At 43.3% G+C, this 15,001-nt stretch overlaps 1 protein-coding gene across 1 annotated transcript in view; it reads right to left on the minus strand.

Annotated features, from left to right (window-relative positions):
* The window catches only part of Pappa (pappalysin 1), a 226,608-nt gene that overhangs the window by 155,461 nt on the left and 56,146 nt on the right, over positions 1 to 15,001 (minus strand). The window contains exons 4-6 of the mRNA XM_076843159.2: positions 14,194 to 14,487; positions 7,475 to 7,667; positions 751 to 872 (exon numbers count right to left, since the gene is read on the minus strand). Of these exons, the coding sequence (XP_076699274.2) occupies positions 751 to 872; positions 7,475 to 7,667; positions 14,194 to 14,487 (609 nt within the window). The remainder of the gene's footprint in view (positions 1 to 750; positions 873 to 7,474; positions 7,668 to 14,193; positions 14,488 to 15,001) is intronic.

Here is a 15,001-nt window from a genome sequence, read left to right on the forward strand (position 1 = left end):
GAGGGACAGGAATGGGGAGACAGAGAAGGGGAGGAAGGCACAGGGTCTCTGCCATCCTGGCCTCAGGGTCAAGTGACAGATGGCACTTGGCAAAGGTGTTCTCTTAGTTACTGTAGAGAACAGAGCAGCTGTTTTCTATATAAAGTAATCATTCTGTAAGAAAGCACCGTTGTTGGCCCTTTGGAAGGCCTGAGAGACAACCCCAAGCAGGGTAGAGTCTGATGATGGGTGCAGCCCAGAACAGTGGCCATGGCGGGGTGCTTTCCTTAAGCGTCTTGTAGGTAAATGGATCTCCCAAAAGAGGTACAAGGAAGACATTAAAAGGAATATATGTGACACATGTGAGAATGCCCTGGAAGTCTCAGAAATAACTGAAGAAAAATCACAGATTATTGACACCTCGAAGACCTCAAATGGGTGCATCGACTAAGGTGACCTTGTTTGTACCCACAGATAGCTGAAGTCTGGAGGCTACATAAACACCTTTGCATACGGCATCTTTATCAGGCATGTGGCCTCTTGGTGCCTCATTTCCTCACTGATACCATGAAAATAACATACTAAGGACAACGTAAGTGCTCCAAATACTTGCTGAATGAGTGACCGCGTGAAGACTGGCCTTTCAAGGTGATCTTAAGATCAAATGAGATGGTATAGGGGAAAGACCATAATAAATCACTGAATGCCATATAAGAAAGACTTGTTCTTGGCACACCTCCTCGTCAATGAGTATCCAGAAACCTGGCTTACCTTCGGCTTCCCGGGGGCTCCAGTGTCCTGATGGGCCACAGGGCATTGGAGAGGAGGCGTTGAAGGCATACTGCACCAGGATCCTCCCTTCCAGGCAAAGGTCACATGCTGATCCCAATTCTCTAGGAGGCCAAGGAAAGAGGGGAAATGCACAGACTTAGGAACAGTTGAATGAGCAACTGATGGGACTAGACCAAAGCAAACAGGGCAGAAGACACACATTTTATATCACACCCCCCCCACACACACACACACTTCTCCCAACGTATGCTAAGGTTCAGAAAAATGACTGTAAGTGAAATTTCTCCCGTTGCCTAGGACCTCATATGGGCCAAAGTGGCTCCTGTCCGGATGGTGCATATGCTTTTCTCATTTGAAGCAGCATAGAATCAACAAGCCAGAGGCCCATCACCTGCAATAATTTTAATTTCATCTGGCTGAGAATTTGCCATGTGGTTGTGAGAAAATCTGTTGCCTCATTTTGCCCTCAAAAATGACTCTATTAACAATATTCAGCAGGTACCTACTATGTGCCAGGTGCAATCCTGTGTCATAGGCATTAAATAAGAATAAGGCATGGATCCCCTCATCTGAAGCTAAGTGATCTGGATGAGATGATGCCCGGGGAACCTTCCAGCCCTGACATTCTGGGGATGGATGAGTCACTCCTTAACAGTCAAAAACAGTTTCTTAACTATGCCATCTAATTCATTTTAGCAGCTTTCCAGGGGAAGAGCCAATCCCTCAATGGGACCAGCCCCAGAAGTGGAATATTATGGTGGCTTCCCCTACTGTCTTGTGTATCTGGATTCAATCTCCCTTTGGCCATAGCAGCCCTCTGGGATCCTACTTGTTCTCTAAATCTCTCTGCAGAGAAATTTAGAAGACAGTTGTGGGGAAGGCAAAAGGATGAGTCTTTTCCTGCTGTATGGTTGTGGATCCCAAACCCTACATAACTGAGTGAACTCTACAGAGGAATTAGAAACTGAATCTAGAGATATCCAGCAATAGCCCAGCCTAACTCTTCGTTTTTTAAAATGCAATGTCCTGCTGTCTCTCATCCTAAAAGGAATCTCTATGCTTTGGTTACCTGAGAGGACACAGTGAAGAGCCAGATTGTTAAGTGTTAGGGCTCTCCCATCTCAGGGAAACTCCCTGTGCCTCCAGGCTCCAGTGGTAAGGAAGACATGCATGTGAGCATCACAGTCTGACTCTGCCCCCTACACAGTGGCCAGATTGTCCCCAAGCCTCAATCTCAATGGGCCATGCTTACTTCATTGGGTAAGTCCAGCCCCCAATAACCCACACTATGGCATCCAATGCCCTGGAGAACTGTTCTCCCCATCACTCTGGCCTTGTTTCTCTCTGCTGATAGGCTCTGGTGAGCTGCCACATTGAGTCATGTTGTCCTCTCCCCCAATCCTTGCTTCTGTCACCTCATCCTTCAAGGTTCTCCTTGGATATCATTTCTTATATGAAGACAAATGAATTTCTCTCAGTAGTCTATGAGGTTCTTAAGGTCACAGTCCATATTTTAGGGTTCTCTGTTTCTCCCAGGGCCAAGGATAACTTATTTCATAGTGTTGACCATCATATGTAGTTAATGGATAGATGGATGAATAAATATCAGTTACTCAGATACACTGCTAATATTTATGGCTAACCTAATCCAGACCTTCAAATTGCATGTTCTGCATTCTCAGGCATATAATTGCAAGTGCCAAACTATACAAAAGGTAGAAATTTTGCAAGCACAATGATATTCAATGATAGGAGAACAATGAAAAAAAAAACAACTAGGGTTAATCTGTTGAATGGAAGGCAAGAAGTTAGTATGAAAGCATTTATAAAAATCATGTAATTTCATGCAAATTGTGTAAACTATAATATTAAGATGAAAAAGTCATATTCAAAGCTGAATTTGCAAATGTCTCAACACTATTCAAATAATCTATATGACAAAATATTATTGTTAGTTGTTTCTGAATGGTGGAACTTACAGTGACTGATTTCCTCCCTTGGGCTTATTCTTCTTGGTTTTTGAAATTTTCTATACATTTTAAATGCATGTAAGTTATTCTAATAAGAGCAATAATAGTAATTATGTAAATGTACTTGTTGGGAATGAATTAGGGGTGGAGAGAGAAACTTGTTCAGCATTGTTAATGAGGGCAACTTCCTTAGACTGACTGTAATCCATGCACAGCAACTCTGAGTCACATGACTAGCTTTAGGGTGACAGTGAGACTACAAATGTCCTGGAATGGGTTCAGGAACCATTGACCTTAATGGTCACAGGGTCTTTCTTTCTATTTCCTTTAGATGTTTTCTTTACATGATACACACAAAATCACCTGAATTTCATTGAATTCTCAACATATCCCAGGTCCCTAAGAAATGCTCACATGAGTGAACAAACCATCAACAGACCAAGAGCAAATGGGTGACGCCCTACACATCCGGGGAGTGCATGTGCTTCCTACCTTTGACATTTATTTGATTTTCATGAGCATCTGTGTCTACACACAAACACACACTGAAGTCATATACCCACAGGATGCTAATGCTGAGAGAGATCATCTTTCTTACCCAGGTTCTGTGAGACTCAAAGCTTAAAGCTTTAAATCTGTGCTGTTCAATACGGCAGCTACCAGCCACTTGCTGCTACTTAAACTTAGGCCAATTAATAGGAAATGTAAAAATTCTGTTTTTCAATCACACTAGTTGTAGTTCAAGTGCTCTTTTGCCACAGCCGGATAGTGGTTACCAACTTGGACAGGGTGGACATAGAAGATTTCCATGACCACATAAAGCCCTATCAGAGAGTGCTTCTCTAAGACATTCTTTATATAAAATGAATTAACTTGTCTCCATTACAACTAGAATTATACTGATTATGTCCTATCTTCGAGATAAGTGAAAAAAAAATAGTTACTCAAATTGTTTTCTGTGTTCTGAGATATGGAAGAGGAAACGTGGTCAGGAAAGGCTAGAACCCTTTGGACTTACAGATGAGAAGAACACTGAGGCTGAAGAGGCAGAGGAGTGGACAGGTTTGCATTCAAACCCAGGTCTCTTGGTTCTGAGGCCAGTACTTTCTCCAATACACCATAGCCAATTGTTCAAATAACTGAAACCACCCAGTCAACACATGTTTGCAAGGCAGATAAAAATAAAGGAGCTAGAAAAACCAGGGGTGGCCTTGAATTATTTATTCAGTTGCCCATGTGTGAGGACACAGCCTGTGGGAGGATCTGAATATGTTTTTTTTTTTTAAGGGAAACCCTTGTATTCTCTTAGACCACAGATGTGAGAACAGCAGGAGGACTTGAGCATGGCCGGGGGTGAGACGTTGGCATTGATGGATGACGTGGAAAACACCAGAGGTTTTGCAGGGAGAGGGGATTTTCAAGTAGCTAAACAGCTTCAGAAAACATTGCACAAGATGGAAGCTAAAACTGCCTGAGTGTAGAGTCTATGTGCTTGTCCTATCACAGATGTCATCTCGTTGAATTCCCCACAAAAGCCAGGTGATGTGGGCACAGTGAGCACCTTTATTTTGGAAGAAGACACAGAGGATCAGAGAAGTGAGATGGCTTACCCAACGTCCAGTCAGCCGGGAGTAACAAAGCCGAGAAGGGAAAATAGATGACTTGACATCAAAGCTTGAACACTCTGTACTAAGCCAATTTGCAGGAATGTAAACTCCAAGTGTATGGGAGAGAGATATACCTAAAATGTAGTTCTGTTTCAGCAATTTTTTGAACTTGGGGACCAAGTTCCATTAGCTATAGATGACGGTTCATGTAGCTGTTAACCCTAATTAGATACGTTTCAAAAGTGTCAGTTTTAATTTAACCTATGATAACTCCATTATGAAATCTTAGACGGCACAGAATAGCTATTGTATGAGTCTCCAGTACCAACTGACTATAGGTTATTAAAAACATATTGATTGAAGCTGAGGGCACTATGTAATAGAGACATATCTCATTACACAACAATTAACCCTCCAATAGGCTTCCAACAATCAGATGGTATTTATTTAATGGACAATAACTGCTTTATGAAATACAAATTGAATACATACACAGGAAGCTGCATTTACAAAACTTCCATTTTTAAGTAGAATCGAGGCCAAGGACTGAGCAAAAGCCCGAAACTTCTCATCATCACAGAAAAAATAAATAAGTCTACGGGCTGCTGGAAACCCTCCTCTGAAGTGTCACATGAGGTTTCCCAAACCCAGTGCTGAGCTCCCAGTGAGGGCAGCTGGGGCAGAAGAGAGGGAGTTTCTACAGAGAGCCCGGGGAGTACATCCCCTTCCGCGTCGATCACACTCATCCAGCTGCCCAAGAAGGCTGAGATTCAGGGACTGATGGAAATGTGGAAAATCGGAGCCTGAATTTTACATGGTGCCATGATATATCATGATCTTAAATTTTAAAAAATTCTTTTTATAACTGACATTGAGAATTTGTGAGGTACAATGTGATGTTTTGATACATGTTTACGGAGTGATTAAACCAGGCTAATTAAAAAACCCACTCCCTTTCATACTATGAATTTTGTGCCAAAAAAATTGAAATCTACCCTTTTAGCAATTTTAGAATATATGATGCACTATTGGGTGGTAGGATCACCATTCTTACAATACGATCAGGAAAGCCTATTTCTCCTGTCTAACTGCTGTTGGGTACCCTTTGATCAACATCCTCCCTTCCTCAGGAACCCTCCTCCTCAGCCTCTGTTAGGCATCATTCTGCTCTCCACTTCTATGAGTTTAACTTTTAAAAATTCCACATCTAATTGAGATCGGGTGGCATTGGTCTTTCTGTATCTGGCTTATTTCAATTAGCATAATGTGTTCCAGATTCATCCATGTTGTCACAAATGACAGTATTTCCCCTCTTTTAAGGCTGAATAGTATTCTCTTGTGTATACACACCACATCCACAAAATCTTTATCCATTCATCTGATGGAGGATTCTTAACAGGTTTCCATAGCTCAGTCATAAGGAACAATGCTACAACAAACCATGAGAGTGTGGATAATTCTTCTGCATGCTGATTTCCATCTCTGTGGATAAATACCCAGAAGAGGAACTGCAGGATCATAAGGTGTCTCTATTTTTAGTTTTCTGAGGAGCCCCCACACTGTTTTCCACAATGGCTGTATTTATTTACATTCTCACCAATAGCCTCAGAATGTTCCCTTTCTTCCACGTCTTCTCCAACCCTTGTTACCTTTTGTCTTCTTGATAATAACCATTCTAACAGTGAGAGATAATATTGTAGCTTTTCTATGCATTTCACTGATAATTAGTGACCTTGAACGTGTTTTCATTTACCTTTTGGCTATCTCTATGTCTTCTTTTGAGAAGTGTCTACTGAGGTCCTTTGTTTAATATATTTTTGTACACACATAAGCACTCCTAGAGAATCTTGAAGATGGGAGCTGTTTGTCACCCCTTTGTGGCTCATTTGCAGGAAGGTACAATACCTCCTTCATAACTCTAGTTTTGAAACAGCTTCATGGAAGCACATGGGAGTCATAGACAAAACATTGGAAAGTATGAGTTGGAGTCCAGCCCCCTACTATATTCTAGGGGCTTTTGGTCAAGTCTCTCATCTTTTTTCAACTCCAGTTCTCTCCTTGTCCGGCACATGAGGAAGATGATCTCTTTCTTAGTGGGGTACTGGAGATATTAAATAAGACTCTATAAGCGAAGCATTTAGTATACAATCAGCCACACCGTAAGCACTTGAAAAATAGCAGCGACCCCAATAGAGAAACAATACTTAATTATCAGCATGGCTATCATTTTCACCAACATCAGTGTTATAGCAACATTGCTAGAGGAAACATCCCCAAGAGGAGCTGTGAGTGGGGCGATATACTCATCTTCCCTGAATTACAGAAGAGGTCCAAAATAGATGTTAACGTTATGTTATGTGATCATGAACCTTTTAAACCTGGCTCCCTCCAGACTTGAGCTCCTCAGGGATTCTTCAGGCTGAAAGGAACCACTAGGAACCGTTTAGTTCAGGTCTTTGCTTTCTGTCCATTGAGTGTTATCAGACCCACTTTCCAGAGGGAAGAGAATAAATCTCAAAGAGGGAGGGTGACTTGTTGTCTAAGGTCGTATAGCCAATTGGTGATTGACAAGAGAGTGGAACTAAGGTATATTTTTCTCTGGACTTCTAAATATTTCACTCTCAGCTCTACAAATAAATAGCAGGCATAAATATTTTGAATATATGTTATACATATATATTCATGTAAATATATACATGCATACACATGTGCCACAATAGCAAATGTGAATTATACATAATAGAATATGAAGGGTTTTGCGCATTAACCAATTTCAGCTCCCAAGATCATGGAGACCGGTACCTCCCTCTCAAAGGAGGTTTCTAGCAATAGAAGTTTTTAAGTTCTTAATAATAAAGTAAATCTAAACATGTATTCACTTAAAATTGTGTATCATTACCTATTCATTTCTATCAGCAAGCATTTGTTCATTCCCTGACCCAAAATTTACCACCTGCTTCCAGGTACCAATCACTGTGCTAAGGGGCAGGGGTGTCCCTTTAACAAGCACAAGAAACAGAGCATACACAGCAAAATCCCTCTCCAAGGCTTCCTCCCTTCCAAGTTTCCCCTCTTCTTGGCAGGAGAGAGAGAGAGTGGGATCAACACTTTACAGGCCACACTCACCTTTCAAAGAAGTGGCCATCGATGGGTGGGAACCACTCCAGCATTACGGAGTCCATGGTGTGGCCCACGACCTGGGGCGCGAGAGCGACGGGCGCCGGCTTTCTGGAGGGCTGCCAGCTCTGGTACACCAAGTCCAGGTAACAGTGCATTCTGGCGACTTGATTGGGCGTGAAGGAGTCTGTGCAGTCGTCATCTGCAAGCAGGCAGAGGGAGAGATAAGCACCGAGCTGCACGGGCAGGCAACAGAACGATGACGTCTCTTGGCGGCCAGAGAGCCAGCCAGCACCTGGGTCCTTCCTTGCCAACTCAGGGTGGCCTCTTCCAGTGCTCAAGAGTTAATGGTCTGTGAACAAATTAGTGTAGTCATCACTCCTGCAGACAGGTGAGAGGAAGCAGGAGGAAGGGGAGGGTGGGTGGAACTGGAAAAGTATGCCTGAGACTGGGGAGAGGGCAGCCAGGAGGGCACAGCTGAGGACAAGGGCAGGCGAGAGGCTTTCTAGGGTCTCCAAATCCTCGGGTCCCCAAGGAGTCCCTCACTGCCTCCCTTCCCCCGTCTCATCCACTCACTCACTCACTCATCCTCTTGCTTATCCACTCACTCACTAGTTCATGTGCTCACCAGTTTCCCCAAGTCTTCCCTCGCCTTCATTCACCCACTCATTTGTCAATTATTTTTTTTAATGGATGCAATGATATGGCCCTTCACGAAGCCTCCTGAGCATCCAACACAAATCCTCTGCTCCCTTAAGGGGCACAGAAAGAAGAAACCGAAAAAAGTTCTACCCTTGAAGAGCTCTTGGTCTAGTTATGGGGTCAAGGCCAGCGTACTGCATGCGTCAAGGTTGTTCTAAGGTCATTGAAGTCTGTGATGTCCACCACCACCAATGAACAGAGGGAGACAGCAGGTAGGGGAGGAGGGGAGCCAGAAAGGCTTCTGAAGAGGGAGAGATCTGAGGTCAGATTACAGGGCTGGGACTAGGAATGAAAGTCAGGCATTGCCAGAGAGGAAACTCACAGCCACGGAACCTCCGTGTCCTGGGCAAGAGCACAGGACAGGTCAGAATCAGGCAGGCTCAGGCTCAGTGTGCAGATGGGAAAATGCAGTTATACTCCCCCTCATAGTTCTGTCCCTGGGACATGTGCTTAGTATGAGCCAAGCATGAATCAAACATGGTGCATAGTCTTGGGGACACATTTAAACCCCTCTCCCCTAATACTCACTATTTTTTGGAGTGCCTTCTATCATTTTCTCCATCTTACAGAAAAGGAAACTGGGGATGAGAGAGGGCAAGCAACTTTTGCAAGATCACAGAGCTAAGCACAGATCTGAGATTTGAACCCCAGTAGCCAAGACTCCTGTCTGTGCTTCTAATGGTCATGAGAAATTCTTTCTGAGAGTAAATGAGAACTCATATGCACAAAGTCGCCTGCAGGTGGCTGATGGACAGGAGTGGAGACTGGATCTGAGCCTGAGGGAGATGGGAATGTTATCTCTCAGGGGCCTTTTGGTTTAATGATCCTCAATCTCTCTCTTTCTCTCTCTCTCTCTCTCTCTCTCTCTCTCTCTCTCTCTCGATGTAGATTAAAGATGTGACCCAAGACCTGGCCCCCAGAGAGCAAGGCACTGTTTTGGCTTGGTTTCCAAAAACATCACCTCTCAGAAGTGTCTGTGTGGTCAGGGTTTCTGTAGCTGGGCCCCAGACAGAGGAGTACATCACTTGTCTGATCTTAAAATAAACCTGCTACTGAGAATCCTGCAGCATAAACTCACTTCTCCTTATCAAACAAACAGAAAATAAGTTGGTCAGGTGCTGGGAGTTAGACATGACCTTGACGGGAAGGGACAGACATGTGAGGGAGTTTATACCCAGAAGCTGTCTTGAATCCCTTAGTGATTTTTAACAGTCTCCTCCCAGCTTTCCTTCCCAGCTCTCATTTGGCAGAAGCAGAAAAACCTGATGTCCCTAGAAGCATTGTATAAGAGTGACTGAGTAAACCATCTAAAAGTCACCTGCAACTCCATGAATACCAAACATTCTATGGCTCCCCAATGCCCAAACACCTCTGTTAAAGAATGGCCGGATCATCTGGTCATTTATTTCTTCATCCTGAAAACCTTAGAAGAGCTACTGAATAGGTCAGATGCAGGATATCATCATGATGGCTAAGGAAAGAAGTATAGTTATTTAGTCAGAGTAATGCACATAGGATCTGAAGTCAAATGGACAAGTGACTTTGTGTCCTTGGTTTTCCCATCTGTAAATGAAGACGGTGATAATTACAAGAGTGCTCATCTCGGCACATAGTGAAGGTGAAAGAGTGCAGGGTCCAAGAGCAATGTCTACTGGTGTTCGGTGGTATCTTACTACCTCACGTTAGGGAATATTGTGTGCACATGATTGTGCATGACTGTAGAAAGCAGGAAGCAGGAAGAAAAGTAGAATGCAAAACACATGTTCTTTTTGATCTAGCAATTCACAGTCATGAGTTCAACAGATAGATGTTCCTGTTCAAATATGGGGAAAATACATGTGTTGGGATATTTCTTGAAGCATCACTGATAATAGTAAAAATATTAGAGCTGGGCTGAGGGGTATGGCTCAGTGGTAGAACACTTGCCCAGTGCATGTGAGGTCCTGGGTTCAATCCCCAGCACCACAGGGGAAAAACAAAATCAGAGCTGATACATCTGTCCATTAATAGGGAGTTGACTGTCTATGGTAGGGCACAGAATGAAATACTATCACTACCGAAAAATGAAGTAACTAAGAAGAAGTGTCTTCATGTACAAATTAGAGACATTCAAATCAACTTCAACCCATGGATAATTGTGAGAATTCGATGGGGGGGGGCATATAAAACATTTATCAAGAGGAGTGGGGATGAACAACAGTAAGGACGTTTCCCTCTGTCAATTTCAGATGTGTTTGCTTTTTCCCCTAGAGAAGTATATTTTCCTCATAACTTAAGAACTAAACTTTTTCATGTTTGTCAATAAAAAATTCTGGAAATAGACAGGTAATAGAATTTAGGGGGGAATAAGAATGTATTTGAAGATTACAGCTGAAGCTGGAAGACACCTGTCCCAGGGCACATCACATAGAGAATCACCTGCTATCAGAACCTTGGGTGAGGTCCCACGGGCTTTACTTTTATCACAAATGCTCTGTCTCAATTAGCTAATGTCTCAAGTCAGCCCTACTTGACTTCTTGCCCCTAAATGTCCCTCTCTCACTATCTGTGGCCACTTCATCCTGGCCTCCAGGAACAGCCAGCTCCTGGGGTTCTTTTGTGCCCATGTTACCCCTAAGCAGAAAGGACTTTGGGGGCCTTCCCAGGTCACCATACTGTTGTTACAGTGTTCTGGGCTTGCTAACTGAGTCTTGGTCTCAAGAAATAATTTGCACCTGTAGCTGGAAGTTTGCACTCTAGGACCTTGGGCAGAAATGCTGACCCTGTCAGCCTCAGTTTCACCCACTGTGAACTGAGGAATACTATACCTGCCTCATAAAGCAGATGAGACCCATTTAACAAGCTAACCATATCTAGGGCACGGATGCCTGAGTCAACTTTTGTAAAGTCTTTTTTTGTTTTTAAAACAATGATAAAGAAAATAATAGCCCTAATAATAAATAATTATAGAAGTTATAGATATTTACTATGGAATATTTGAAATATTTCCAGGGATAGGATGGCAGGATCAAAGCATTTGTGCACAGTAAAAGACTCTGACACATGAAATATGGGAACATGGCTTGTAGTCTGGAGAAACCCTGATTTCTTGTAGTCTTAAGGAGGTTCCAAGTGGAGGGTCCTCTTGAGTACCCCCTTTGTATGGCCTATTATCTTCAGGTGTAGGGTCAGGGCTGCTGCCCATCTATAAGTTAAAGGTTGTCCAACAGTTCAAAATAAATATACTCCCTTGGTACTTTGTTCTTGTCCCTATCACCTGCCTGCTGTCTGTTTGATCTGAGCACTTGGGACCCTTCCTCAGGATAGGAAAGCTCTATGGTAATAGACTTGGGTTTAAGTCACAACTTTGCCCCATTTTATCTGTGTGACCCTGGGCAAGTTACTTAAGTTATCTGAACTACACTTTGTGCATCTGTAAAATAGATATGATGAGAATGGCTCTTACCTCCTTGAGTTATTTTTGAGGATTCAACACACACAATGCCTGACATATGTTAGGTACTTAAGAATTATTGAAGGGGAGGTTTTGGGGAATGAGATTGGTCAAATTATGTGATGTGGATAAAATATGCCACAATGAAATCCGCTATTCTGAATAATTAAAGTACACCAATAAAAAAAAAAAAAAAAGAATTATCCTAAGCCCAAGAAGACAAATATGGTAGCTACAAGCACAAGTGACTTTTTCAATTTAAATTAATCAAAATGATTTGAGAATAATAATTCAGGTCCTCATCACCCTGGTTGCATTTCCAATGCTCAAGAGTCCCATGTGGCTAGTGGCCGCCATATTGAAAAGCACAGAAACAAACCATGGTCAGATTTGCAGAAAGTTCTGCTGGGCCATGCTGAATTGACTAAAACTTTTACCCAACCATGGACCAGGCTTGAGGAAGAAGCATCCAGAAATGAAAGGCCACGGGAAGAAGTTGACTGGATAATGCTTCTACCCTTTCTTCTTGAAGAAGGGAGTCCTGGGCCTCGCCTTCTCCAGCCCTGAGAACCCAATCCCGTTCTGCATTTTGAATTCCATCCAGCTGCTTTTGTCACCTCATCTGTCAGAGATCCTAAGGGAAACAAACATTTCAAAGCTCGTGGTCGCCTTGAATATGCTTTTGCGGGTGTAAGTTTGTTATCGCAGTTCAGTGAATTAGTTCTGCTGTTAATGGGTCACTGAGCTGAGGGGGTTCCTTTCAGAAAAACAACAGTCAATCCATCACTCTTTAGATCTGTACAAAGGGGAACCAAAAAAAAAGTTTAGTTTATGGGGGTCTGGTAGCTAGTGGCTGCTTCTAGGCCCCTAAGAGGCCGGCAAACTTCCAAACTCATGTTATTGTTTATTTTCCATGTGTGTTGAGCTGGCCAAGGAAAGGTGCTACGGAAATGGAACGTAAGCAGGGCTGTGTGAGGGGACAGGGGCACCGGATGTGGAGTGTCAGTGTGGCTGGGAATGTGCTTTTGAGGAAATACCCAACACCCTGGTGTATTTTTAGAGATTGAAATCTAAAGACTCTTTGTGGTACCAGAGGTGGGTTACTGGCTTTTTCAAGAGATGTCAAATTCGACTGTAGGAAACATATATATATATATATAAAAAGGTCCCAAGAGGACATCAACCCAAAGGGGAAAACAGGAAGGGACCAGTGGGTTCATCAAATCTTATGGGTTTCAGTAGTAAAATCCTTTCTTCAAATATTATCCCTGTCTGTCAATTGGAAAGGGGCTTCCCTGGTTCAAGCAGAAATGGGGGCCTAGAACCCCACTCTCACGGCCCCATGGGGCAGCTACCCCAGGCACCTCTGTGGAACAAAGTATGAAAACCACCCAAGGTGGGTGCTCAATTCTTCCACATGTGTGACTTGGAGCCAAGGACTGCAGTAAACCTCAGGACTGTCACCTGTAAAATCGGGGTGGGGGGATCCTACCCCACAGATGAGTTGTGAGAATTAAATGACATGGAGCATATTAAAGTATTTTATGGGTAATAAATCGTTTTATGAAGGGAAATACTGTTATCAGTAAGAATCAATTTTACATGTCTTTTGTAAGAGATTTTATTTCTGTGTCTCTCCTCTCCTCCCCTCCCGACTTCCTTTCCTTTCTTCCTTCCTTCCTAACACACTTTTATTGGGCACCAGGCCCTGGGCTAAGTCCTGGAAATAAGTGATATATGAGATGCCATCTCTTCCTTTCAGAGAATTTGCTTGTTCTATTGGGGAAAGAGATGCCTACGTTGAGTATTATAATAGAGTTCAATGCTGGCCTACTGCGTGCAAGTTTGTGGATGGTCCCTTTCATGTGGATTATTCACTGAAGGAGCTGGCAGCGAGGGTTGTGGTACCCTGAGGAGGGTGTGTCTTGTCCTCATTTACCAAAGGTACTAAAAGGGCTTGTAGTGGCCTTGACAATCAGGTGCTGAAGGGAAACTCAGGGCATCTGAGAACCTAAAGCATTGTTGTTACTGATGGATAGAAAAGGTTGAAGCAGTTGTGAGAAAAACATGCCCAATCTCATGTAATAATTTGGTATTTACAAAACCAAAAGCCCCCCTTTTTTTTCCTTTTTGCGAAGAAGCCGTAAAAGGAGGGTATAAGAATCTTACGTTTGTCTAAGAGAGATCTAGGTTAAATAAAAAAAAGGTTCAACAACTCCCCACCTTAGAAAAATACAAGTGAAAAACTGGAAGGGACTTCGAAGATAAGGTCCAGAGATTTTACTTTCTTGAGGAAAGTGAGAGCCAGAGAGGGGATACTTTCAAGGATTAGGTCTCAAGAGGACTTCTACCTGCATTTCCTGCATATGGGTCCCTGTCACCCTCCTAAAGCGTGTCTTACTGAGAAGCTTTGATATGTATCATCTTCCTTGTAGCCCTAAGATGTTTAGGAAGGAAATATTTTTCTGATTGCTTGGGATAAGAACTCAGTCTTAGGAAAGGAAAGCAGCTTGTTTGAGGTTACCCTGAGCCAGGACTGGAGGCCAGGTGTGATACCTGGTTCTGTGATGCCCAAGGGAGCACAGGACCCTACCTGCATAGCTCATGAAGTTGTTGAAAGGAGTGTTGAAAAAGCTATGAAAGCCACAGGTATCATTTCCTGGTCCTGGGTCGCCACAAAACTTGTGTTTGGGGGCTGGGTTGGTGTCATTGCAGAGGTCTCCGGTCTCAAAAGAGGGCTCTGTCTCCATGCAGGGGTCGCTGCAGGACTGGATCTCTGAGATGCCTCGGAAGATGTGATAGAGGCCCAGGCTGTGCCCGATCTCGTGGATCATGGTGTGGGTGTGCCCAGGAATGCCGTAGAAAGAAGGGTTCAAGACAATGCCACCTGCAAGGGGGAAACCAGAGTGTTAGGCAAGGTGGGTATTCTGCTTCCTGCTGCAAGAATCCTGAGTCAACCAAAGATAAAGGGAAGCTTCCCAAATAGCAACAGGCTTCTCCACCCGGTGACTCTATAACCCTGAGTGCTGTTACAACCTGAGACATGAATCATGGGCTTACAGAGCAGGAAGGAGTTTCACAAGTCATTTTGGAAAATTCCTTCATTCTTAGATGACAACACTTAGGCCTGGAGAGGTGAAGCAATGTACATGCAGCGATTTCAAACTATCTAGAAGGAGAGGCCTGAGTTGAATTCAGGGACTCTAATTTCTGGGCGGATAGGGCTTTCTGTTGTCACCTTTATCTTAGTAAGTAAGACATGTCCTGGCTTACAAACAGCTTACACCTTCAGAACTAAATGAATCCTGCACATGAGCTTAGACATCTTGGTTCCAGTTCTCATTTTGCCTTCACTAACCGTGTTATTGCACAAGTTCATTATTCCCAATGACTCTAAAAGC

The sequence above is a fragment of the Callospermophilus lateralis genome, chromosome 2 (genome assembly GCF_048772815.1).
Source record: "Callospermophilus lateralis isolate mCalLat2 chromosome 2, mCalLat2.hap1, whole genome shotgun sequence".
NCBI classification, from domain to species: Eukaryota; Metazoa; Chordata; class Mammalia; order Rodentia; family Sciuridae; genus Callospermophilus; species Callospermophilus lateralis.